This window comes from Pempheris klunzingeri, chromosome 3, assembly GCF_042242105.1.
Source record: "Pempheris klunzingeri isolate RE-2024b chromosome 3, fPemKlu1.hap1, whole genome shotgun sequence".
NCBI lineage: Eukaryota > Metazoa > Chordata > Actinopteri > Acropomatiformes > Pempheridae > Pempheris > Pempheris klunzingeri.
In genome coordinates this window covers 28,192,964-28,219,853 of record NC_092014.1, presented here as the reverse complement: position 1 = coordinate 28,219,853, position 26,890 = coordinate 28,192,964, and the positions used below count along the sequence as shown (strand labels likewise).

The following is a 26,890-nucleotide window of genomic DNA, read 5'->3' as shown; positions in this document are numbered from 1 at the left end:
TGTTCAGCTTTACAGGAGCCTGTCACAGACATATTTCACTCTGGACCGACAAACTGACTGATGGTAGCATCCTAGGAGCCAGAAAAGGAAGCTCGTACAAGTAAGTAGAGTCTAGGTGGGCCAAAAGCGATGATGACTTGGAGAGGGGCCATGAGCTGCACATAGCACCTTTTACTGATAAAGAAGAGATGGTCTAAAACCGCCCTGCACTTCCTTTTTTGTTTTCTGATTGTCTGCTGGCTAAAGACTTCCCTCTTCATCCTTTACATTCTTGTACGTCAGCAAAGTATTTATGCTCTCTGCTGGCCTCGTTTCCGCTCACCTCGCCCTCACACATTCCACACCCCCCCACCCCCAATCGTTGGCATTTTACTCAACCAGTTCCTCTGTCTTTCCTGTCTCTCACCGCTTCTCACCACAGTCCACCTCTCTTTCTCCCATCACTCCCAGAAGATGTTGGTGATGTCAGAGTCCAGGCTGAAGATCCAGATCACTAGTGGTGCAGAGATCAGGACAAATGACCAGGACACGCCCTTCACTGACTGACGTAGCCTTGTCGTCATTGCTCCGACCAATCCGACGCTTGGCCCCCTCCTCTGCATCTCCTCCTCCTCTTCCAGTGACTTTATGAACAACGAAGGAAAGGTTTACACACAGACCGCTCTCAGAGACCACACCCTCCCCACATTAACAGAAGCACTGTTGGCTACACCGTCCACTGACCTGGATCTGGCTTCCTTGCTCGATGTAGTTACGAGCCAGAAATTTAAGAACCTCGTCCATCAAGATGACAGGAATGGACATCTTCAACACCACCACCCACTGAGGCCACGACAGAGGGCGTATCTGGAATATCACCTGTCGGAACGGACGGAGGGAGCGGTGAATATTCAAGTCCCAGATGAATACAGGCACGTTTTTTTAAAGTGTGGTGCATGACACACGTCAGTGCAGCTGTGCAACTGTAATCAGGTGGTGAGTTGTTGCACTAACTTTTAGAGCAAACAATCATATCGGTGGAACCTTCGACCTTCAACCTTCATGAATGCTTACCGGCAGAGGGTCTACATATAGGATGAGGAAGTGTAGAGCCATGGACAGACAGATGGCCCCCACCAGCCAGGGGTTTGACCAGGGAGGCATTTTTAGCAGGGACTGGTTCTCTGAAAGACTGCACAGCAGAGGAAAGGATGTTTTTAGAAAAAAAAAAAAACTACCTACCTGTGGTTTTACACCAAATCATTACATATGGAGAAAAATGTGTCTCGTAATTCGACTGTGTGTCCCGAAGCTAACTTATGTCTTGTAAAGTGACATTTCAGTGTGCAATGATTTGTACAAATGTGTACATATTCACGAATTCAAATTTTTAAAAAAGTATGTATATTTTTCCTGTGTCCACATGCATTAGTTCCAGTAAGATGTGATCTAAATCTAAAATCATCTGATGAACATTTGGATCATGTGACACGTGAACATTCCCTGACGTAGTTTTGAGACAATCTCTTTTACTCTTTTGAATTTTTGAGACAAATTTCACCGTTTTCGGATGTGTGATTCTCACGCTGGTAACTACCCATCGACACCTTAGTGTCTGTCTACTGAGGCACTTTCTACGGTGGTGGGTTGGAGCAGCTCAGCACTTAGGGAACTCAAATACCTCGGCCTTGATCACAACACAAGAAAGTATTATAAGAGCTGCATACGGCGCCAAAAAGAAAAAAAAAAAACTAAGCACTGCTGTAAAGAGACGTCTGTAAAACTGCTGCCCAGACGCCTCCAGCTCTAAACATGGTAGATTATTGCTCTTTGAGTTGTATATCTTTAAGCCACGTGGGTTTAATCTTTGTAAACTTTCCCAAAGCCCTGAAAAATCACTGTTTTCACGAGCCATTCACCAGCATGGCTGGGCCAGAGGCATGATGGGATGGATACTACTGCGCATCTTCAGTGGGATAACCTGCGTAACCGTATTCTTATTTGACAGAATGGGCGCCATTTTCCGTCTGGTATGCAGTTCTTCTAATACATCCTTGCTATAAGCACACCCTCTCATGTAATATTGCTTAACTATGTACTGGCCAGTTCAGCTGACGTTACTTGCTAGAGCAGTAAAGAGTACTTTCATTATATCGGAGTCTGTGGATGTGACCGATTGTTTTCCAGATATTAGTCAGATGGCACACAAGCCAATCTTCATTTTATATTATTAAGAACACAAATCTCTCACCATAATTAGCTGTGTCGTACAGGACAGCACTGTGGGATATGTAGTTTAGTATGTGAGCGTGTTTGCTTTGTTTTTACCTGTTCAAGGCGTTGCACATCTCTATGGTAACCAGGACGGACAGGGCCATAGTCATTGGATATGGAGACTCAAAGACTGAACACTGCACACCAGCAAACTCAGCGTGGCCTTCACTGCACTGCAGGTAGTGGGACTGTGGAGAAAACACATCCTCCTGCTTACATGTCTCACTCGCCTACCGACACAAACATTTCTAATGTTGTGATCCTTTCGTCCAGCTTCTATCCTGTAGGTCACAGCTTTTAATCAGATCTTGACTGATTCATCGTCAAGGCCAACATTTCTTCTATATTCCATTTTATTATGTTTTAATAGAGTCTGCTGTGGTCATACGCCTTCACTAAGTCCTATTTTACCTAAGCTGTTGGTAATATTATCATAACATGCATAAGCTGTTACTTTTATGGTCTTATTTTTAAATCTTTATGCAAGACATAAAGGTTAACGTATAACATAAAGGTTAACGTGATGCTATTTTACTTATTTTTCACTCCATGTTTACGGTGACAAGAAGTTCTCAGCTGCTTGTCCTGATTGTGTTAGTGCCACAAAGTGTTCGGTGGCTGTGTAAGGCCGCATAGCATGACAAGTATGAAGGAGGTGTAGTGATGGGGAGATGTGTGTCTACCAGTTGATAGAAGGAAAGTTTTGGTCCGTCGTGGGCTGCCATAAACCACCAGGCAGCAGCTCCGACAGTGGCTGCTCCCACATAACCTGCAGAGGAGGGAGGGAAGGAGCATTTAAAAAAAAATAAAAAATGATCTGGACATTTTTGCTTATGTGTTCAACTGATCATAATTTGATGATGTGCTTCTGCTCTGGGCTCATGACTCACATCCGATGATGAGGTAGCGACAGAACAACCAGCTGGAGATCAGCGGCTCTTTGGGGGAGCGGGGGGGGCGGGACATGATGTCCAGGTCTGGAGGGTTGAAGCCCAGAGCTGTTGCTGGGAAACCGTCTGTGACCAGGTTGACCCATAGCAGCTGGACTGGGATCAGCGCTTCGGGCATGCCCAGTGCTGCCGTCAGGAAGATACTGAGGAGGCAACAAATATTCATCAGCTAAGTGTCCCCGTCAGTCTGTAAAGTTAGGATGTCACTTGACTTTCTTAAAGCTTTTTGACCAAATGCTCTGCATCAGCATATATGAGCTGTTGTACTAACCAGACCACCTCTCCTATGTTGGATGATATCAGGTATCTGATGAACTGTTTCATGTTGTTGTAAATGGCTCTGCCCTCCTCCACTGCGGCCACGATGGTGGAGAAGTTGTCATCAGCCAGGATCATCTCAGAGGCTGACTTGGCCACCGCAGTGCCGCTGCCCATAGCAATGCCGATCTCCGCCTTCTTCAGCGCTGGAGCGTCATTCACCCCGTCACCTGTCTGAAAGCGTGAGACAGGGGAGGGATGGGGGAGGATAACGTGGTGACGTGACAGGAGAAGGAGTGCAGTCACACTGGTCACAGAGAACAGGGCAGGACTCTTACCATGGCAGTGATGTCACTCAGGCTCTGCAGGTACTCCACTATGCGACTCTTGTGTGCTGGTTCCACCCGGGCGAAGCACCGCACTGTCCTGCAGGCCTGACGCTGCAGGTGAGGGGGCAGCTCATCAAACTCCCGCCCCGTCAGGCCCCCATTTATCCCTGCACTCTCCTGCTCCTCTTCCTGCTCTGTGATGATGCCCACCCTCCGACAGATAGACATGGCTGTCCCTTTGTTGTCACCTGGAGAGAAGAATTAAGAGTGACAAACTGCTGATTGATTACTTGTGTACTGATTACTGTTTACTGCCAATTGTTGGTTTGTCCATATGTGATCAGAGATAAAGAAAGACACAAGGTTTCCAAACTAACCTCAACGTTCAGTTCAGTTCATAGATTTAAGATGCAAAACAGAATAAGTAACAACACATTCCAGGCAGTCGTGTTGGTGAAGACTGATGTATTTCTAACTAAAACAGGATGATGGGTGAGAGCTGATAGGACATTTTTAAAGTGTAAACAAATAAATTAGTTAAAAAGGCTGATTGATTCATTGTTTTTGTATCAAAATCATGATTTGAAAGAAAAAAAAATTCAAATTGCGAGAACTTCCATTTTAGTTGTAACCATTTGCAAATGTAACTTTTTTGGTAAGTAATAATGTCATTGTTAATAATGGAATACACCAGTGATCATACTGGTACAGGACACGAGATAACTCAAGAATGGTCTAAGTTAAAGCAGCTGGGGCCGCTATATCCTGATCTTTCAGTGAGTCATACATTTCCAATAATACAACTAACAGCATCTTTTTACTAGCCCTGTCCTGAAAGCCTCAGAGCCTCATAGGAAATGACATGTTTTCACAGGCTAGGTGGTATTAACCATGACAGGGACACTGATCTTTATGAGTAAAACAGGTGGAATGCCGCTTAAACAAGAGTTAGGGGAAGCCCATCCTTATTTTGGTTGGTAACTGCTAATATTGCAATCTAAATCAACAGCAGTGATCAAAAACAAATCACAGTTCCCACTTACTGTGGACCCAAATCCTTCATCCCTGTGCAGGTAAATGATCCACATCTCTGCTGTTGTCCTGAGAGTGTGCTGCGTCTGTGTGGGTTAGTGTATGTGTCTGCACGCATGTAGTGTACATTTGATGATTAGATGTGTGTGTGGTTGTGTGTGCGGAAGCTTACCTGTGATCATGATGACTCTTATGCCAGCCTGCCGACACATTCGCACCGCACCCAGCACCTCTTTCCTAGGGGGGTCCAACATGCCCACACAGCCCACAAAGGTCAGGTCCGACTGGGGAGAGGGAGGAGATTGAGGTAAGGTGAAGAGGACTAGTTCAGCTCCTCTACTTTCACCATCAGTTCAGTTCTTTATTTAGAGCGACTGAAAAGGAGGGACATGCTCCCTCGGCAGCTGGAGCAGGTTTTTTTTTTTTTTTCCAATATTTTATTTTCAATTTTTTTCATTTTTGAACAAAACAGAACAAAGTGAACAGGCTCTGCACAGACGAAGACAGACATACAAGAAAGGGAAAAAAAAAAAAAAAAAAAAAGCCAGAGCAGGTTTTGACAATGTAGGTAATCACTATCTTACATCTTCATCATCATCATCATCACCTCATAGTTAGCAAAGGCCGCCGAGTTCTCCAGGTTGAGGCAGTGGATCTCAGGGGGTGTGTCCCTGGTTGCCATGGCGAGGCAACGCAGCGTGTCTCGGCCTGATCCCCATTCCCGTACAGTGGACAGGAGCTGCTCTCGAACTGCCGGGCTCAAAGGCACACGAGCAGAACCGCTGAGCCGGATGTAATTACAGCGCTCCAGCACACTCTCTGGAGCTCCCTGAGGAGAGACGGCGTGCGGAGGCGTGGGGGGGTAGTTAGACACCGGACGGAGGAAGTCATGACAGTCATAACCCAGTGCATCATAGCGAGGGGTGTGCAACTCACCTTGACAAACATCTTGGCTCCAGACGCAGACCTGGTGAGTTTATTGGACGAACAGAAGACAGACATGGACTTCCTGTCTCTGGAAAACTCCAGCGTCAGCTCCTTTCTCATCAGCTGCTTTATCACCTGAAAACAACCAATGATGATAAAAAACATTCAGTGCAGTGACTTGATAGGCAATCACACACAGGGGAGAAGGGAAAGCATGGAAAAGCTTTTAGCACATGGAGGTCATGGGGAAATGGTCGATGAGCCGTTTCCAACAGAAGTCTTTCTTTCTGTCTAGCACACACACTTACTGAGCAGCACGCTGTAGCTCTCTCAGCAGGGCTCAGTCCTCTCATGTCAGTGTCAAACACGTTCATTTTCTCCACGAGGCAGCAGAGGGCAGTCTCCGTAGCCTCCCCCACCTTCTCAAACACACCCTTTGCCTGGAACACACACACACGCACACACAGGAACAGAGGCTCGGTTATGCTGTAGACTGTCCTCTTTCCTAACCAGTATATATTGGTGGCACATACTCAGAATCAGCCTCCAGCTGTAAATGCTGCACAGCCGTATACGGTGATGTATGACGGTCTGAGCCGTAGCTGCAGTCATGTTTGCATGTCTTACCTCATTGTAGTCCAGTGATGAGTCATTGCACAGTGCACAGATGGAGGCCATCTCCACCAGGCCTTCATACTGACTGCACGTCACCACTGAGCCATCCTTATAACTGGGAAGAGAGAAGGACGGGCAATGACAGAGAAAAGAGGAGCAAAGGCATACAGATTATAGCAAAAAGCTATAAGCCGATCCACAATCCATACACTACCAAGGGTTAGATGTTAACGGATAACTACAGTATTTCTAAACCTGCCCGTATTTTTGCATATTTTGGGTTTGAAATGAATGGTAGGTAGAAAAGTTTTGAAATTGGTCCAGTATATTTCCTCAGCCTGCAGCAGAGGGTGGGCGCCGAGCGGGCTTTGTGTTGTAATCCTTTGGGGCAATTGCGCCCGATCAAGGAGCGCTCACTAAAAGTGCTTGTTTTAGCCACCGACATGCTCAGGTTGTTATTCCAGGTGTCTGACAACATTATGGAAATTATTTCTACAGAGATGGACCTCAACCACAAACCCCTTTTGCCATATTCAAATCCACCAGACTCCACTGAAAAAACCCACTAACAAACTCACTGATCAAGACCAGCCGCTGCCGTGTTGTATGAGGTAAAATTAGTGTTACTGGGCGTTACACAAATATTGTTTTGGATCCTAACTAACCCTCTAACACACCAAATCCACACAATTATGTAAACAAACCAACTAATCGAAACAATGGTAGAACAGCAACTCCCGTGTAAAATTCTGCTTTTCTCAAAGGCATCTGGTGGCTTTGAACCCTGTGATATAACAGCTGTTTGTGGTTGAACCAAAAGGATCTTGCAGGTTTGTCTCTGTAGGGATGCTTTCCATAATGTTGTCAGGCTCCGATTGTTTCTAAAGTGATTGAAATGTCAGGGGCAAAAATAAACATTTTTAGTGGATGTACTTTGACCTGGTGCAATTGCCCCGAAATAACATCACAGCCCTTGTAGCTCGTTCACCGTCCGTTCTCAACGGCTGCCGGAAGTGATCTACTGGCCGAAATTCAAACGGTTTTGTACCTTTGTACGCCATTTTGAACCCAAAATATGTGAAAATGGTTTCAAAATACCGGAGCTGTCCTTGGGGTGTTATAGGTTAAAGACACTCACACTTCCCCTTCTGGGGCATAAGTAGATCCAGTCACTGTGAACTCGCTCAGTCTGCAGCGCTCCCCCGACACACTGTCTACAACAAACATCTAAACACACACACACACATTGACAGACATTGCAGTGGTTGATTAGTTTGATTATGTTAGAAGATCACATCCCAACAGGCTATTCCACCTGAAATGTGTTAGCAAATAAATGGAGAAAAGAAATATTTACTAAATAGCATTTGCGTTAGAAAGAGAAACTACGAGCAGCAGGCTGGTGTGTATGACACATGACCATCAATGAATGATGGAATTAGTGCTGCGGAAATGAGCATTATGTGTTTGCATAAAATCTGCATAAGCTGATACAGGATCAATCTGCCGTTTGACATACGAATCCTTACAATAGTTTAGTACGGTGCATCTGAAGCTGATATTCTTCAAACTAAATATGCGAGTGGTCTGATGCAATATTACCTGCCAGAGACAAATATTCCTCCAGTAATATCAGTCTGAAAACGTGTCTTTGAGCACATACGTGTGATATGTACATTTCCACAGCAATAACTCCTTCACTACAACAAGTCACATCATACTCACCAGCGGGGAATTGACAGTAAATCTATTTAACCCTTTGTTAATGTAATTAGTTGTTACTTTGGAGTACAAACTACTTTTTTTAGATTTTAAAGTGTTGAATGCTTTTGCCCGCTCCCCTCATGTATTACTGATCAGTGCCACAATGACCACTCAACAAAATGCATCACATAAATCATATGAGAGCTGACTGGGGCTGACCGGTCCACGCACAAACTTTGATAAAAAGGTGGAGTCAGCTCCAGATTTACCAGCCTGCTGTGACACTCCCTCCCACATACTTACCCTGCAGACTGACATCTGGTTGGTGGTCAGTGTTCCCGTCTTGTCAGAGCAGATAACAGAGGTGCAACCCAGCGTCTCCACTGAAGGCAGGCTGCGGACGATGGCGTTCTTCCTGGCCATCCTCCTGGTGCCCAGTGCCAGGCAGGTAGTGATGACTGCTGGGAGGCCTGAGAAGAAACCCAACAGGTAGACAATGGTGATGATGAGCCTTTCTAGTAAGAGAGGGGGAGGTATTTGAACATCCACACATCGAGAGAAGCTTCACTGTCTTTTGGAGCACCTATATTTTTGTCCTAACTCTAATTGTAAAACCACGAGGAATACACATCTGTACAATGTGAGTTTTCTGCATAGACAGATGGATGAGATGTTCGACCTTCTGGGATGGCAGCTACAGCCAGTGCGACTGCAATCTTGAAGTAGTAAACAGCTCCTCTCAGCCAGCTACCTCCGTGGACGGGGTCATTAAAGTGTCCCACATTGATGGCCCACACTGCCACACAAATCACACTGATGACCTGCAGGTTACAGCAAGACAAGTGTTAGGTAGTAACGCAGACAGATTCATCCTACGGGTTGTAGAATCAGTTTTATAAAGTATCGAAAACAAAGACAAATTCAAAGTTAGAGTGCAGAGTGACCCAAAGCACTGAAATACACATAAAAACACACGGGGTCTTGCCTTAGACAACTGCTCTCCAAACTGGTCCAGTTTCTGTTGCAGCGGGGTCCTCTCAGGGTCAGTGGAGGCCATCTCATCTCGGATTTTACCGATTTCTGTCTGCACCCCTGTTGCCACAACAACCCCGATGGCTCGGCCCGCTGCAATGTTGGTACCCTGGGCAAAAGTCACGGCATAACTTCACTGTCTGACTGTCAGGCTTGTACATTTGGTTCCATCACAACACACCACAGTTGCTAACATCAGCGAGTGTGACCTGCATGTTGTTTTTATGCTTTGTCTATTTTCTCACATTGAGCAGTCAAAAGTCAAATCTAATATGTACGAGTTTACTGAGTGTCCTCCTCTCCTTTATTAGCATTAGCAGGCTCTTCATTGTGTGTGAGATCACACAGTGAGTGCGGCAGAACTCAGATAACCTGCAGGTCTGCAGCCTGTCAGAGTGATGGCGCTAAATAAAACATCAATGGCTGTTGTTCTTTGACCACAGACCACCTGGTGACTCAGCAGCCTTTGAGCTCACACACACACACACACACACTCAGACACACACACTCAGACACACACCATGGCTTTGTCCCATCATAGGGTTAGGGTATATATATATAGTCTTGTCATTTTGTCATTGCCTTTAAGATTTTACCATTTAATATTTCACTTTTAATTTCATACTTATCATATTCTCCATGTTTGTGTTCTCTCACAGAACAAATCTTACAGAGGATGCTGTTTAAGAGAGGGGATAGTTATTTAGATGATGGAAGGAAATAAAGTACTTAAAGGATAAGGCTGGCTTATTCTTCATTTTTCTAACTGTCAACAAATCCCATCAAATGACCAAAACCAACAATGTGTTAATCCACTTCTCAATCCTTAGTAAGATCCTGAAACAGCTGCTCACTAAAGTTTTCAACAAACGTTAATCAAACAGAGGAACTAGTGCCTTTGTTGGGGACTACTTTCAGTGACGGATTAATCCACATCTGGGGCTCTAGTTGGGGGGGAGGGGGGGGGGGGGGGGGCAGGACAGTGTATGAGAGACTGAGTCAAAGTAAACTACACAGTGTGTGTTCAAAGGAATGGCAGTAATGAAGGAACATGTGTGGCTCAGTGAAGTTGACAGTAACAAACAAACGGAGTATTACCACCTTTCTCCTTTGATTTGAACTTAAACACCTGAGCACCTGGCAGTCTGCTTATTAGTCCTGTTCACTTGATTGATTTTTGCCTGCCTGCATTTTAAGTTGATTGTATCTGACTTGGGAAAAGGAGGAGGCAGATGTAGTTGTTGAGACTCACAGAGAAGAGCATGTTCTTCTTGTCCTGGTTGACAGCTCGGGGATCTGGTACAGGGTCGGTGTGTTTGAGCACTGACACAGACTCCCCCGTCAGAATGGATTGGTCCACCCTCAGGGTGGTGGAACGGATGGACGTCAGCCTGATGTCAGCTGGGACCTTATCACCCACTGGAGGTGTTGGGAACAAAGACGAAAAAAAAGAATAATTGCATGAGCCAACAATGGTGACAAAACAAATATGGCTCGAAACTGTAGCAGCATGACAAACTCTGTAATACTTTTATACGTCTTCAGCGTAGATTGTGTAGCATAAAGATGTCAGCCCTCCCTTTTAGTTTTTGTTTTAAAAAGGAAGGGTTAAAATCTGGATCACTGCATTACTGCAGTGGCTCCTGACTTGTGAACTTGCACATAATACTGTAATGTGGGCAAAGGATTTTATTTTTTAAACGCTTTAGCCAAGAAATCTGTCCAAGAGATCTCATAGACCCTTTTACATGTTAAAAATAAAAGGCATGAAAATCCATTAAGATGAAGGATAGGATCTATAAAACATAGCTTAGCCTAGTTTTAACAGACGAATGGACATCTAGTCTGGGCTGTCCTGTTATCAGCTGCTGCAACAATGAACCTCAAATATAGGAAAACAAGTATCTGATGCATGAAATAACTTTTCTAAAGCTCCATTAAGATTCCATTCTCAGCGACATGCAGACAAGGACCCACCAGGGACGGCTTAATGGCCAAATGACAACCATTAATTAACATTACCTGCTTCCTTAAGAAATTAAAGGTATCCTTTGGAGTTTTCTTTTTGGAATATTTGCCTGCATTATTTATATTAATGTTTACATCAGCTAGCAGTTCTCTTCTTCTTCCCTGACTTGTGGTGGCGCTGTTGCACAATGTGACATTCTAGCAGATAAAGTCTCCAGCTTCCTCCCACAGTCCAAAGACAAGCAGGTTAAATGGTGACTCTAAACTGTCTGTAGGTGTGAGTGTGAGTGTGAGTGGTCGTCTGTCTCGGTGTGCCGGCCCTGTGATTGACTGGTACCAGTTCAGGGTGTAGCCCGCCTCTCAACCAATGTCAGCTGGGATTGGCTCCAGCCCCCCCGAGGCCCTTAAGGATAAGCGGTATAGACAATGGATGGATGGATGTCTATAGGTTTTTCCCCCACAGTTGGCCTAAACATTACTTAAAATGGGTAAGTCATGGAGACGTTTCCTTGTAAGTTCAGGACAAGTTTTTTGCTCTCTGATTTCTGGAGTGATGATTGAATGTACCTTTATCTATCACATGAGAGCTTTACACTCCTACTAACTTATCTTAGTGACAGTTTTTCACTTTTGATTTGATGGAACATTTTACAGTGTCTTTATGTAGTTTAACAGGCCAATTCACTGGTATAGAAAAGTTCTATTAATTCATGCATGCATGGGATTTGGGAGGATCTTATTGAAGGCACACACCAACAGTCTTACAGTCTTTCCTGGAAAAGATCTTGACTCGCATACGAGCCAAATCCAGGCTCACGTGAAACAAGTGAATGAAAGTTTCACAAAAAACCTTTCACTTGTTTTCCAACAGAATCCAAGAAGAAATCATGAGTTAGAAAACATGACTGCTTTATGCAAATACGGACAGATTGCCACGCATGAAAGGTTAGCATTCTTTCTTCTGGAAGAGCACAGCCATTCATAAACTGTTTACAAGTGTTTATATGTGTGTGAGTGACTCAGAGAAACCCAGAGAGAGAAATGAAGAAAGAGAGGCTGCACTCGTATACGAGCCTTTGGACGAGACACTGGACATTGTTGGCGAGGGTACTGAAATGTTTCCCTAGAGCAGAAAATACTCCTACGTACAAATTATGTATTACATTAAATTCCTGTGTATAATCCTCATATAAGAGCATTGCTTCAAAAACTGGTGATGAAGTCGTGGAAGTTGCCATGTGCCACAGCTGCACAGCAGCTGGATGATGAGCACGCAGGAAGTTATTACTAACGATTATTAGTGCATTGTTGTTCATTTGCATATACTACCCAAACTGTAATGATACGAAGCCAGTTAAAAATCAGGGAAGTTTCCCTTTAATATCCACCCAAGTTATGAACACAATCTGCCAGCAGCTTTAGTCCAGAAATGTGCAGCTGGGCCCAAAAGCTCATGTCGGTCACTCAGTTACATTTGGCTAAAGATGTCAGAAGGAATACAGGAGTCACATCAAACACAGCCTCCAGCTCAGTGCTGTCGTTCCAGCTCTGATTAGTGTCACTGAGTTCCCATGCTCTGGAAGTCAAATACTTTTACTACAGATAGCAGGGCACTGGATCACTAACACACACACACTGACGCACACTCACACACACTCACTCCTAACCCTGTTTCCTCTCTCTGAGCAGCCTGAAATAGCAGTGGGTATCTGGAGGATTCAACAGTTTCCTTACTGGGTCAAGATCGTGTGTGTGTGTGCGTGCGAGAGAGAGTGTGTGTGTGTGTGTGTGTGTGTGTGCGTGTGTGTGAGAGAGTGTAGTCTACAGCTGGACTGATTTTATCTGTGGATACAACTGACCTCAATGTGTTTATTCAAATACATAAACATTTTCACATTTCAGCTGATAAAATGTGAAAATGTCAGTGGACCAATAGGATGAAGTCCCATCTGGTCACATCTGTCCAGCTGTCATCTTTGACAAGAGAAGACATTTGGAAATTTGCCGATGACCATCTTCTCTAATGTGACTGGTCACAGTGGTGACAAACCAGAGGCTACATGAGGTTCACAGACACGGAGCACTGAATTCAAAAGCTGGCAGTCTGCCTTAAGCTGAAGATGCTGTAACACCCGAAAACACTTGAGAAAAAAAATAGGAAGAAAACACTCCAATGAAAAGAAAAGGCTTACACACAGGGCCATCGACTTAAATGTCACATATAACCTTAACATGCTTTTCAAAAGATAGAAATAATTGTGTCAAAGCCTCCTATTCTTGTAACGTAGTTTAACTGTGATGAACGTGTACTACAGATTTTGAGATTGGGCCTTTCAGATGCATTCCAGTCAAATATTTTCTGTGAAGGCCTTGTGTGCCTCTCACTGGGTTACCATGGCGATAACAGCCAGAGGAGAGAGTAGAGATGTAGCGGCAGGCATGCAGATTAAGATGTTAGCCAGGAATGACTAAACTAAGAAGCCACTGTGTTATTTCAACCTCGTCTAAACAACCGTGCAGTGGAAATATACTGTGAGCTGTAAACACGTCGGTCTTTCCAAGCTACGTGCGGACGCTTGCCCCATTATGACACGATGAGCTTCGTGGCTGCAGTGGTGACGGTGCTGACCGAAACTCTGAAACTCCACAGAAAAGGACGACCCTCCGTCACAACAATCCCAAACCATTTTATCACCAACACTGCTGCCTATAGCAGGCAAGAGGAAAAATGAAATCTAAGCCATCTAAGGCCATTTTAGAACACTGAAATCAATGCTTTTTAAAGCTTTTCAAGGCCTGAAGATACCCTAAATGAAGAGCTGGCAGGGATTATCTTGCAGTACAACCACACATGCTGGACTAATGGATGCTGAGAGCAGACAGGGATTTAGGAGCTGATGGAGAACAAATTATTGAGGCCGCTCCAAATGAGCGCTAATGATGCCTCATATCTGCACGCTCGGCTCAGCTCTGATCGCTTTTGGTACCAGGTACTTTTCTCTGTGTGGGCGGGATTCTTGGCTGATCGTCATAGTGACACTGTGCCATGTTGTTTCCCACAAACACACAGGAACAATGGAGGTGTTATCCTTCCTGCCCTGACAACTTCACTGCTAACCTTCCTCTCTGCGTGGCATGAATTCAGTTCCCGGGTACCAGGTATTATCCACAACTTTCACCAAAAAAGAACGAGTCCAAGCAAGTCAAGCTGAGCCAAGCTGAGCCGTACCGTGCAGTGGAAACGAGGCTTAAATGGGCTTTTGTTTGACGTCTCCTCTGCCCCCTAGTGGCCAGAAAATGAATCAGCGTAGCTTTAAAACACCTTCTAAAAATCTCATCTCATCTCATCTCGTTTTCTATACTGCTTATCCGTCAGGGTCGTGGGGGAGCTGGAGCCTATCCCAGCTGACTTCGGGCGAGAGGCAGTGTACGCCCTGGACTGGTCGCCAGCCAATCGCAGGGCCACATACAGAGACAGACAACCTTTCACACTCACACTCACACCTACGGGCAATTTAGAGTTACCAGTTAACCTAATGTGCATGTCTTTGGATTGTGGGAGGAAGCCGGAGTACCCGGAGAGAACCCACGCTAGCATGGGGAGAACATGCAAACTCCACACAGAAAGATCTCGGGCTCAAACAGGGATTCGAACCCGGGACCTTCTTGCTGTGAACAGTGCTAACCACAGCACCACCATGCTGCCCCCTTCTAAAAATGCCACCTAAAATACCCCGCACTAAACTCCGTGAAGCTTTTGCTGAGCTTTTGTTTTTGGAGGTTGTAAGTTGTGTTGTTGCACTGCAAATGTTTTGTTCACATTGGACATAATATTGTAAACCCACAATATGCAGCAAGTACATGAATAGTGGTCATATGTTGATCGGCTGTATGATCTAGGCAGGACAGGTGGCTGTACAACTTGTATATGTCTGGATTATTTTCATAGCTTCTGGGTAAAATTTGTATACTGATGCAAATGAATCCCTTTTCACCAAGATGTGGCTGCTGGGTTATGGTGCAGGGCTTGTTTTAGAAGTTTCTATGGCTGTTTTGATACTTTTTCCACGGTGAAACGTCACCATTGGAATACCTATGAGACATAAATCCACTAAAGGTTACATTTCAGGCCGACAGAGGGTGGACACTATCACCTCCAACAGTTTTTAACGTGAAATAGAGAAACAGCACATTTTTCACCTCAGGCAATCTAGAAGACGGTGACAAGACTTTTATAACCAATACATTTTTCATTATAAGTATTATCACTACTACTACAGTATATGATGGGGATGATGCTTGTGCCATTTGTCTACATACCAGCGACTTCCACAATGTCTCCAGGAACAATGTCTCTGGCTCTGACCCTCTGGACGCTCTTCTTGTCCTGTCGGTACACCTTACCCATCTCTGGCTCGTACTCCTTCAGAGCCTCAATGGCATTCTCTGCATTGCGCTCCTGGGGGACACAGCAAGACACAAGGTTTCTGTGAGTTCCTTTCAATTGTCGATGTGGAAAATCACTCCCAGTCCCTCATGCATGTGAAGACAAAGACATCAGGGAAAGGGAGGCCGGGGGCAACAGGCATTCTAGACGATGGCGAGGTCTTTCCACAGCAGGCAGTTCTGTTTTTAGATATGAGCGTTTTTTTTTTTTTTTCCTTACAAGGGGCACCATTGAAGAGTTCACGAGTGTGCAGTATTCCTGTAGGAAAAATTTCCCACATACACAGATCAAATACTGCAGCTGGATTCTCAACATCCATTTAAATGTTATAATTCAAGCATCACACCACCAAGCAGAGAAGATGACAAACACAGAAGCTAAACCGAAGAAACAGAAGCCTTCCAACAAAAGCTGCAGCTGCCTTCATTTAATCTTTGTTAAAACCTTAACTAGGTCAACAGGAAACATCAGACCGAAAAAAGAAACAAATAGTGGCCAGAGTCTCTGAAAAGAACTGGAGGACATGTACCAGGCCTTGACCACATTAGTTCTGGCTAAGTGTACCTAATAAAGTGACAACTGAGCGCAGGACCACAGTTTTGAGTTGATGATTTAAGATTTTATCATGTTTCTCTCATGACTTTCACTTTGTGTCCTTGGCAGCCCAAAATGCCACCATCAAAACACCCACTGGTTCCAGGAAGCTAAAGATTAGATTCATGGGGAGATTTAGCGGGAAGATAACAACAGGCCTTTAGCAGAGCAGAGACTTGGTTAAACTTGGTTAAAGTGAGAGAGCAGAATGGTTTGTGCAGATCCAGACAACCTGACTGGACTCCAGCTCCTGCCCCAATTATGACTTCATCACCTTAAATAAAGCTGAAAAGACAAACGCCGGCAGCTCAGAGAATGTTGTGAATTTCACTTCAGGAGTTTGAGATACTTGGCGGTCGTTTCTTAGATCAATTCATTTTCGATGCTCCAATCAAATCGTGAAATTCCCAAATACTCGCAACCTTAGGAACGACAAGAACTGTGATCGGTCAGCTCAGGCTGCTGGTGTTTCATCCAACACGTTTCTGCTGCAAGTAGAGAACCACCAACAGAAATATAACATGGATCTTCTCTTTTTCTGTGACACACATCTGACGTCAGATTGTCATTTCAACAGTCACGCGGAGGAGTGGCACCATACTCATGCGAAACAAGGTGAACCATCACACCATCACTCTGAATCACAAAGTAAAAGAAAACACAGCCACGGTGGAGAATAGAATTACCGGATGATACGGCCTGATCACGTACAATAGCCTGTGGAGACATCTACCACTGAGGTATGAATCACAACCAATCTACAGCGGGACCCCCACTGACCCCTTGTGTCAAGGAGAAATCCAGCTTTGGACTAGTTCGGGTGACATTATAGCTGTGAATCCACCAAACCCACACACACTGTTTACCTGCCACACTCCCACAATAGCATTGGCGATGAGGATGAGGAGGATGACAAAGGGTTCAACAAAGGCTGTGATTGTTCCCTCCCCTTCTTCGAACCAAGCCAGGGTCTGTAAGATGAGACGGAGAGAAGGTGAAGATTTCTTCAGTATGGCTCTGTGTTATCAAACACTCCTGTCATGTATGTGTATTCATGGCAGGGTGAAACTAATACATCAGATTACATAAAATACTTGGTGTAGAGAGGATGGTGATAACTTGTGTACGTGAGTGTGTACGAGTTTGTGCACACAGTTGTGTTTCCTTACAAAGGAGATGCACGCGGCCAGCAGCAAGATTCGGACCAACAGATCCTCAAACTGTTCCAGGACCAGCTCCCAGAGTGACTTACCTGCCAAAGACAGGCTGTCATTTAGATGAGACAGTGACGATTGACAGATCGACAGACAGACAGATCGACAGACAGACAGACAGACAGACAGACAGACCGACAGAGAGACAGACAGCTCACCTTCTTCAGCTGGTAGTTCTGTGAATGAGGAAAGAGTTGAAGACAGAGAAAAACAGTTACATCATCACCATTGGTACTTATATAAATTACAATGCAGAACAGTCATCAGTCATGTTCCTGGCATTTGGTGCATGCGTTCTTTTCCTTTCACAGCACGACTAAACTGATTGCTTGCTAACACTTGAACATGATGCAGATATACAGAACGCCTTTTAGTGAAAACAGAATCTATAATGGATATGAAGCAGATTGACGACACACTACATTTCATCAATGCAACTGTAGCATATGAGAAGCCTTTTTAAGCCAAATTATTCATATGAACATGGTTTTTATTATAATGACGGTTGTCGTTTTTTGGTAGTAGCAGCAGTGGTAATAATTGTAATAATTTGATCATCATCATCATCATCATCACCATCGTCACAGTGTGACATTTAATAACAAAAGACGGATGAAACCCGCTGCTGTTTTACTGATATTTGGCGACAGTGAATACTTGATATGTTTTGAAGAAATGCAGTGACTGGAGGACAAAATAAAAAGTCTCCATTTGTACCGTTGGGTCCCCATCTCTCCCTGTTCTTCTTCAGCTGCTCACAGCTCAGACCTGTAGACTCATTCACGCTGAAGAAGCCTAAAACCTCCTCCACCGTCTTAGTGTGAGCGTTATCCATCACTACGGAGGGAGGACAGAGAAGACAAGGCAATTTTAATATCAGTCAGTCTTCAAACCGTTATTTTATCAACACACAGAGGCAGCAATAAAACCGGAAGAGCAGTTCAATACAAAAGCTGTGTAGTCTAGTCATCCTTCCTTAAAATGAACACTAAAGCAAAATAATTTGGCTTCAATAGTGCTGATAAGGTTGTTTTTTTTTTTGCTGTATTAAGCATTTTCTACATTTTACTATTTTCATGATCACAAGTTATAACATATTTCATAAAATCCAGTGCTGTCCCACAGACTAAGATGTTCTTATTAGTCCTGTTTAACTTCATCAGAGATGGAGCACGCCCACTGGAACTAATCTGGTTTTCATTCAATAGGCTGTATCTCGGTATTACACACACTTGAAGGATGGCCTGTGTTTCTCAGCACCTGCAATAAGAATGACACACTGTTACAGCATTCATCGGCTGGGGAATCAAATGCACTACATAGCCAAGCAACCGCACAAACTGGTCCACAGAGTCCACAGAGACAAACAGGCCCACAGCACATGAGCTGTCATCCATAGGGTGTGAGCTGGCTCTGAAAAACATCTCCCTGTGTTGCATCAAATTGGATAATATCTATTTCTGTGGGGTGTGTGTGTGTGTGTGTGTGTTTTCTATGCTGTGTTGCTCTGGAAGGCTACTTGGCCTCGGTTTTTCTCACGTCGCCCCAGATCTCCATTCAAAAATGTGACAATTTAACGCATTCTTGCCTGTAGACAAATCAGATGTACCTGATCGAACAAGACACGAATCCTTGACAAACAAACAGGAGACGCTCCTCAGTTCGGTGTACAAATACTGCGCCCAGTGGACACTCACTCATTTAGACATGAATGTAAGGCTGATTATTCCCGTAATGTCCTCCCCCCGCTGCGGCCATGTGTAAGCGAGCAGCCTGGAATAACTCAAAAACTTTCTCACATCATTTAAGTGCTTCACGGTCGGTCATTCATCACAGGGCTGCTCTAAATGACTGGCACAGGCCCTCAGCCGGGTTGTGAAAACCAGGCCTGTGTTTAAGATGATCAGCTCTGACGTTATGGTATCGCCCTGAAATCACTGGTGCCGATGTCTGCACCTGCAGAATAGCCCCGCACCCCGCACTGGAGCCGGGCACTGCGCTCATCCACGGAGCTGTAGCTGCTACTAATAATTCAACTTGGGGCCATTTGCTCCACATTGGTCGTTAAATACTTTCTGGCCGCTGTTATCGTGAGAAGCTCCGGCTGAATCCCGGACGACATGAGACGCTGGACTGATGCAGGTTGACGTGGCTGCACGGTGAAGCGGTTTTCCGCCGATGAGCCATGTGTCAAAGGACAGGTGGAGACCCGGAGGATGCTGAAGCCTTCGGCCGTGAGCTAGCAGATGGCCCGTGAGCTACACGGCTGTCTGTGCTAGCTCTAGCTAGGAAGCTAGCGGGACGCGTTAGCCTTAATCCCCCGGAGATGAACAGGTCTCTTACCGGAGCGCCTGGTCGTCCGTGAGTCCGCTGTCCCCGCAGTTCTAGTCAGACAGGTCGTCTGTCAGCACCATGCGCCCTGGACCACGGTCCTCACAGCCACCACAAGAGCAGCAGCAGCAGCAACACTTGGAAAACAGAGTTTTTACGACAGGCTATCTAGCTCAGTTTTACTATGACAGACGCTCATACGTGGAAAACACGACTTTTCCATTGACACAGTGTCTGAGCCCAGGGGGCAGCGTTAAAAAAACAAACAACGTAAGGCTTATTTAAGGCAATACTTGTCTAAATGTGGTTCCAGACTAGTTCGTCCCTACAGTGTGGTGTTATTGCTCCTTATCCTGGCTGCAGGAGTGTCTGTGGGTCAGTTATGTTCAGCCTACAGGCTCCAGCAGCCAACACTGTCAAGCTGACCGACCACAAAGTGCCACTTCCTGTCTGAACTGTCAAGGTAAAGGCTTCTCCGTGAAGAAAACTACATGGCAATATGTAATGTTAAGCACATTTCACGACAATGAATGTTTCATGGTGTTTTGTAAAATCCCATGACCACCTCACAGCTCTAGTTCCTCCAACACTAGTAGGTTTTGGGGCTTTTATTTTAGATAGGGGTCGTCGTACTTCCGGTATCATCGCGGCCTGTCTATTCTCACTTGGCGCTTCTGCCTCTTAATGAACGTGATTAGCGGAATTTGCGAATGCAAAACGAGCCGAAAACAAACCAATGAGAGGCCCTGGAATCAGACTGACGTGACGCATTAACCAATCACCGTGTAGGAAGTTCTGAAGGCCCGCCCACTGGAAGCTTTACTAGATGCTCTCGACCAATCAGCGGGCAGTGCGTCTGCGGCGGTGCAACAGATCGACGTGCGAACCAGTCGGTGTTGAGTTGCGGGTGTTTGACGACGCTGCAGACCAATTGAACGGCGCTGGAGGCGGGATAATACGACAATAGTACGGTCCGAAATGTTACATGTGAAACTCCTTTTCACAGTAAAATCATCCGTTCACTGTGGATTCATACTAAAATTGATAAAAGTAGCATCATTTTTCACTTCAAAAGTCAGAAGTTGTTGTTTTTTCCCTCTCAGCAGCATTCTCTATGGATATTCAGCATATAAAGAGAGGCCTGTATATTCAAAGACGTGTTGGATGTGTATTATGACTAATATGTTCCAATAACCATGCTCATGTCTGTGTTGCCATGAACCTGAACCACAAACACAGGCCAACACAGACCTCTCATGGATACAGTGAATGGTGAACTCTTTCCAACTGCTTCGCTCACTCATCCACTCCCTCGCGTATCTTTTTTTCTTTTCATGCTCTTCATTGAGTTGGGATAAAAACAGAGCGTTAAGTGTTAAGTAGGTCAGCTATGAAAAGACAGAGGCAAATGTATGTCAGTGGGAAGACTGCATGGGAGACACCAGAGGGAGGAAAATTATGTGAATGTGTCATTTATGTCTCCTTCATCATTTTATTTCTGCAGTGTCAACAGTGTGCTCCCCCCCCCTCCCCCCCCATTACACATCACAACACACTACTACTTTTAGTTTTTTTAATTAAAAGTGTTAATAAAAAACACAATGTGTGTAGAAGACAACAAAAGAAAAGAAACTGAAATTAAGATCCTCCTCTGTCGCTCTTCTTGAGGTTTCTCCCTTCCGATATTTTGCCCCCATTCTGGGAGGTTTAAGGACAGGAAGGTGAATCCCTCTGAGACACATCTGTGATTTGGGGTGATATGAATAAACCTGACTGTGGTTGGAGAGTGCGCTTGTTTCTTTGTGTTGTGACGTCTTCCTCACAAAGGATATTCGCTCCATAGGCTGAAAGACAAAGAACCAACAAAAGATGACTAACTTTATTAACATGGATCTGTGTCTGGGAAAACAAAGCAGACCCAGACCGTCTGAGAGGTCTGGATGGTTCAAAGCGAAGCAGCAGGTCAGAAACATACTGTGGCCCTGAACCACTGAGTACTTTATGAACCAACAGTGGTGTCTTTGACAGACAGGAGACCAGCACAGAGACCTGGGACCTAAGGTGATCCGGTCCACTCTGTCTGTCTCAGTGAGGACTCGAGCAGCAGCGCTCCGGATTATCTGCAGCTGTCTGGACACCTCACAGCAGCTGGACACCATTACAGAGGTCAAGCCTGAAGGCAAACGTCCTTTAATGCTTGATATATTCTCCAGGAGATGGTGGACTGACTTTGTAATGGCCTGTTAAAGTTCAGCTCACATGGAGTTTTGGTTTTTGACATTACTGTTTAAAGCTGAGCGCTCACTTTAAATTGTTCTTCCTTGGCTGCACAAATAATTATTTCAGTCTTGCCTTTGTTTTATTGAACAAAATCCTGGCATGTCCAATGCTCAGTGCTTGTATTGAACCACAGTCCCCTGGGTGCTAGTGGGATAAAACAAGACCATATTTAACGCAGTGGCACTTGATGTCTTAAATGTGTGTTTCCATGCTGCCATGGGCTGAGTTCTCCAGGGAACATGCTTTAGGTGTGATGTCACCGTGGCGGGAGTTGATACAAACCTTAGGTCGTACTCTGGGCCGATGTGTGTCTGCAGCAGCAGGTATCTGATCTCCTCAGGTGGGTTCAGACCATGAAGTTTTGCTCTCTCCCATCTCTGCATCCTGCTGATACCTGGAGAAAAAACCCCTTTATGGTCAATGTGCTGAACTGTGGCCAAACTGTGACACGTGCAGTCAGTGCTGGTGTCTATGCTGAGAATTCCTGAGGTTTCCTGGCGTTCATTACATTCGTACAGTCTGTTTGATTGGACCTGGTGAAGGGTGTGCTTTGTCTTTTTGTTACAGTCAGGCTAGCAGCTTCCCATCTCTGAGCTAAGCTAGGCTAACCCCATCCTGGACATGTGTCTGTACAGCACACCGCCAGATTAAACTACTATGGACCTTCTCATTTGACTAACAGAGCTTCAGAGCCTTTATTCTATTTAACATGCAGCACTTGTACTAAAGCCGGTCCTCATGTCATTCCTTTTTCATACGATTAACTACACAGTTCAAACAAATGCTTCGTCTATGCTGAAGCCAGATATTTGACAGTGTGTAGGAATGTTACCTGTGCAGGGCCCAAACCTCCAGTCCAGATCAAACTGTCTGAGCTTCTGCAGCTCCTCCTCTCGGGCCGCATCACTTTCAGCCTCTGCTCCAACAAAAACATCCACAGAGACTTCCTGTCACTGCTACCGTGTGTCACAACATCAGAGAAATCTAACACTGGTCTAACTTTGATCACATTCAACTGAAACTGAATTTTCTCTCTAATGTTACAGCCTTATTTATAATGTAAAATGGACATTGCATTTTTCATATACTATGACACGAATCGTACATTTCATATGTTTTTCATAGTGATGCTGCAAATAATTCACTTCTGTTTGGCTGGGGGGGGCATCAGACACAGCACAGACCCCATGACGGGGCCTGTGTACCAACACTGTGCTGCTCCTCACCTCTCTCTGGTGGCGAAGGAGGAGGCGTCTTCTCTCGTTTACCTCCCCTCTTTGCTTTCTTCACCACCTTGAATGAATCAGTTATCAGTCTGCGCTTGGTTGTCATGGTGACTGATCTGGAACACACACACACAGGATGAACTTTACTGTATGCTTTACTTTACTGATCATTGTGCTTTTTAACAGTGAATCAGGGATTTTTCCCCCTTAGATAACAAAAATAATTCTATTGTGAAAAGATATTAACAGTCACCTGAAGGTTGTGATTACCTTCTAATCGTTCCCTACTGATTTGAACATTGCTGACAATATTCAGATACATGGGGTCAGTGACAAATATGGGTTGGCATGATGAGCGATTTAAAAAATGTTTTAAAACCTTGTTTTTAAGAGCGTGCATCGTGTTTTTTAAAGTGTGCATTTTGTATTTTTGATGGCTTCATGTCATTTCAAATGACATTTGCACCATTTTTTTTTTTTTTACAAAAGGTGTCTGTGTGTCTGAAGATGTCAAATATTGTAACCGGAAAAGAGTGATGAATTTTAAGGTGTCACATTAAGATAGATTCTATTAGGCTTATCTCTAAACTTAAATTTCATGTGTTTCTACAATATTTTTAGTGGGACATTTGCTGAGAACACCTCTTGTTTTCTGAATAATCTTTGACAAATGATGTAAAAAAATGGTTGAAAACCACGTTTTAACGCTGCAGTAGATGATTACATTATATTCCACATTCATTTCCATGTATATTATCATATTTTTATTAGAAGTACTGGTTACGCCACCTGACTGTGTGGCTTATAGAGCAAAAGGCCATTATTTGCTGAAGAAATTGACAATGGAAATCGAGCACAACAGTCGACAAGATCAACTGAACTGGTCTGATTTTGTGAACTGATCGGACAACAAGAACCAGCTTGTGTCCTCTACTGCTGTGGCTAACGCTGTGTCCTAACAGCAAGCGAGTGTCCGACGGTCACATCTCACATCATCACACAACATCAGACGCTCTCTGTCCACACTGAGCCCTTCTGTTGTTGTCACCATGGAAACAAACCACGTAGCAACCAGCTGATCAGACTGGAGACGTCACCATGTGAACACAAAAAGCCTGACGTCACATCACTGACCCAGATACAGCTGCACTGCAAATTAGGTGTATTGGAAAAATGCACAGACTTGCAGCTGTTTTGAGACTGCAGTCGTCTTTAAGAGTGTGATATTGTGCTGAATTTGGAGAAACCACCTGTAATATTAGATGTGTTGAGCTGTTTCAGCTGTTCTTGTTTGAGTTGCTCATTGAACACAGCTGATAGTTTGTGCTGATGGTACTCTGAGGCATGTTTGCTCAGAGGCAGACTAGTAGCTGCTGCTTTTTATTGAGGGTCACACAGCAGGTTCAGTAAGGATGCACTTCAGGGACACCTCACCCCTGCAGCTTTTAGCCTGCGTGTGCTCCACTACTACGTCATCCACACCCTGAGCATCGTGTCTGGGCGAGGCCTGTGCCACTTCCGCTTTTACCTTTCAAAATAAAACAACCAAGCAAACGGGAAATAGAGCGATAATGCTCTGCTGGCTTTGGTAAAGCGCTGTTCCTGTTCGTGTATCTTGCTGTTAATAAGGGGCATGAAATCACACACAGACCAGATGAAGGAGACCCACATCCGCTCCTCTGCTCTGCTGTCCTTTGGTCGGACGGTGAAAACAGGAGCATGAAGCTGTTATTACACCGTAACAACCAATTATTACTATTCTATTATTATCATCTAAATTAGAATGCTTACTATAACTATTCACTATTAAACACGGTACTCAGACGCCCTCATCGCTTCAGAGCAGAGAGCAGAGCCACAGAAAGTCTGCAGGAAGTGACCCGTGTTTCATTATGAGCACGGTAGTGAACACAGCAGGGCTCCAGCTGCAGGTGGACGTACCTCAGTCTTCAGACAATAAAAGCTCTATCGGTGCAGAAAAAACCAAAGACCAGCCGACCAAAACAATGACGACGCTTCTTCTTCTTCTCCTCCTCCTCCTCCTCCTCTTTCTCTTTCTTCTTCTTCTCCTCTCCTCTCCTCCTGCCTGCGCCACATGTTTGGGCCCTTTGCTGCCGCCTGCCGTCTGTGTGTGTTATGACACCCTGACAGGAGGGGGCGCTGTGTCCCACTCATCTGGAAGTTTTCCCTGATGTTCAGACAAACGTGTGATTCGATGAGTCACATTGTAAAAACACCGTTCAGCAACAATCAGCCTGCAGGACTGTTTAAATGAGACAGTGGGAGGGAAGGCTCAAGGGTCGCTACACTTCAACACTACAGCCAGAATACATACGGCTATATGAGTCTTACAGATAAAGTGTATCTGTATTCATTTTTAAAAGGCCATCTTACATTGTTACTGGCTTGTTCCTACATCAGGGAACAACAGGAATGCTCATAAAGCCCCAACGCACCCCCGACTAGATACAGGATGTCCTGTTTCAATATGTCACCGTACAGAAGGAAGGAGGTCATTTCATGTTTTCTCTGATCTGCCATTCAAACAGAAAGATTGGGCTGATGATGACAGCATTATTTTTGATAGTGCTGTTATTGTGTTGCCTAAGTTGACCCTGTAGAATATATATATATATATATATATATATATATATATATATATATATATATATACTGTATGTGTGTGTGTGTGACGGATGATAGAAATATGAGAGCTATTTTTTTAGAAAGCAGAGATTTTAGCTAAAAAAGTTTAAATGTGGCACCAGAAGAGACATCGTTGAGAAGATAGAAAGCAGCAGCTACAATCACTTATTATGTGCACTACTAAGCCAATAAAACTTTATGTCAACTATAATTTCCACTTTGATTCTCTCCAAGGTACCGAAACATGCTGCATTTGTTGTCATGAATGAGTTCCTTCATTCACCTTGACGAACAGCTCAGACGCAGTAGAGTGTTCAGCAGCTCTGTCTGCTGCTGTTTTCATTTAATCTATTTACAATAATCACGAGAACAACAGCAGCAGCACTGAGAACAACGGCCAACAGCATAGTTGTGTATAACTGTGATGATAATCGTTTATTTACTCCATTGAGACAGCTGGACTCAGCAGTGACGGCTGAAGTCTTCACCACTTCCAGCCAAAAGAAGACCTTTACTCTACTTTATTCTATGGAGCCCCATATCTTCCAATTAGCTCCCACTAAGTGGTGGCAGAGTCCAGTTAAAAGTATACTGACGTGATCTTAGTGGCTAATGCTTCGATCATACAGACAGATGTAATCTTTACAATGAAAATGGTGGTGATGGTGATGATGATGATGGAAGTTAACCTAATGATGATGATGATGGCGGTGAGTGACAGGACGGCAATAGCAGCCTCTCTCTTTTTCACTGGGCGTTAATACCAAAATCAATACAAATCTTTTTGACCTGTTCTGCAGCCTACTTCCTTAGTATTTCCCTCTTTGTGTCTCCCTCATCCCTCCATCCAGATAGACCACTTACCATCTAATCTAATCTAAGGTGTGTGTGTGTGTGTGTGTGTGTGTATGCTGCTGGCGAGAAAAGCCACTTTCTCTTTGTCTGTGTTTAAATCAGAATCAAGTGGATGCTAATGACAGACTTACACTTGTGGAAATGCAGTTCACATGTCGTGGTTTGATTCCTTTTTGTCTTAAATGGCAGTGTGATTTTATAATGAGCAACGTTGTGACAGCATAAACCT

At 44.5% G+C, this 26,890-nt stretch overlaps 2 protein-coding genes across 2 annotated transcripts; both read right to left on the bottom strand.

Annotated features, from left to right (window-relative positions):
* Positions 1-124: 124 nt before the first annotated feature.
* Positions 125-19,955, bottom strand: LOC139199448 (sarcoplasmic/endoplasmic reticulum calcium ATPase 2). Its single transcript, XM_070828520.1, has 24 exons — positions 19,667-19,955; positions 18,041-18,160; positions 17,482-17,499; positions 17,279-17,361; positions 16,976-17,080; positions 15,389-15,527; positions 10,353-10,519; positions 9,054-9,209; positions 8,748-8,889; positions 8,372-8,538; positions 7,503-7,591; positions 6,377-6,479; positions 6,058-6,189; positions 5,759-5,884; positions 5,430-5,651; positions 4,995-5,106; positions 3,800-4,038; positions 3,475-3,695; positions 3,144-3,346; positions 2,937-3,022; positions 2,308-2,441; positions 1,054-1,171; positions 724-858; positions 125-623 (listed from the first exon to the last, which is right to left on the bottom strand). The coding sequence occupies exons 2-24, from the start codon at positions 18,156-18,158 to the stop codon at positions 441-443; spliced, it is 3,198 nt and encodes a 1,065-aa protein (XP_070684621.1). The 5' UTR covers positions 18,159-18,160; positions 19,667-19,955; the 3' UTR covers positions 125-440.
* Positions 19,956-21,213: 1,258 nt separating this feature from the next.
* Positions 21,214-25,240, bottom strand: pold4 (DNA polymerase delta 4, accessory subunit). The gene is made up of 5 exons (XM_070828012.1): positions 25,102-25,240; positions 23,161-23,276; positions 22,767-22,850; positions 22,217-22,328; positions 21,214-21,498 (listed from the first exon to the last, which is right to left on the bottom strand). The coding sequence occupies exons 2-5, from the start codon at positions 23,264-23,266 to the stop codon at positions 21,474-21,476; spliced, it is 327 nt and encodes a 108-aa protein (XP_070684113.1). The 5' UTR covers positions 23,267-23,276; positions 25,102-25,240; the 3' UTR covers positions 21,214-21,473.
* Positions 25,241-26,890: the final 1,650 nt, after the last annotated feature.

Excerpts from the sequence above, each read along its gene's own strand:
- LOC139199448 (XM_070828520.1), bottom strand. The coding sequence starts at position 18,158 with ATGGATAACGCTCACACTAAGACGGTGGAGGAGGTTTTAGGCTTCTTC. Across the intron at positions 4,039-4,994 it reads AAGAGTCATCATGATCACAG|GTGACAACAAAGGGACAGCC; the intron begins GTAAGCTTCCGC and ends TCTTCTCTCCAG. Across the intron at positions 2,442-2,936 it reads AACTTTCCTTCTATCAACTG|TCCCACTACCTGCAGTGCAG; the intron begins GTAGACACACAT and ends TTTTCTCCACAG.
- pold4 (XM_070828012.1), bottom strand. The coding sequence starts at position 23,266 with ATGACAACCAAGCGCAGACTGATAACTGATTCATTCAAGGTGGTGAAG. Across the intron at positions 22,851-23,160 it reads TCCTTCGCCACCAGAGAGAG|AGGCTGAAAGTGATGCGGCC; the intron begins GTGAGGAGCAGC and ends TTGTTGGAGCAG. Across the intron at positions 22,329-22,766 it reads GAGGTTTGGGCCCTGCACAG|GTATCAGCAGGATGCAGAGA; the intron begins GTAACATTCCTA and ends TTTTTTCTCCAG.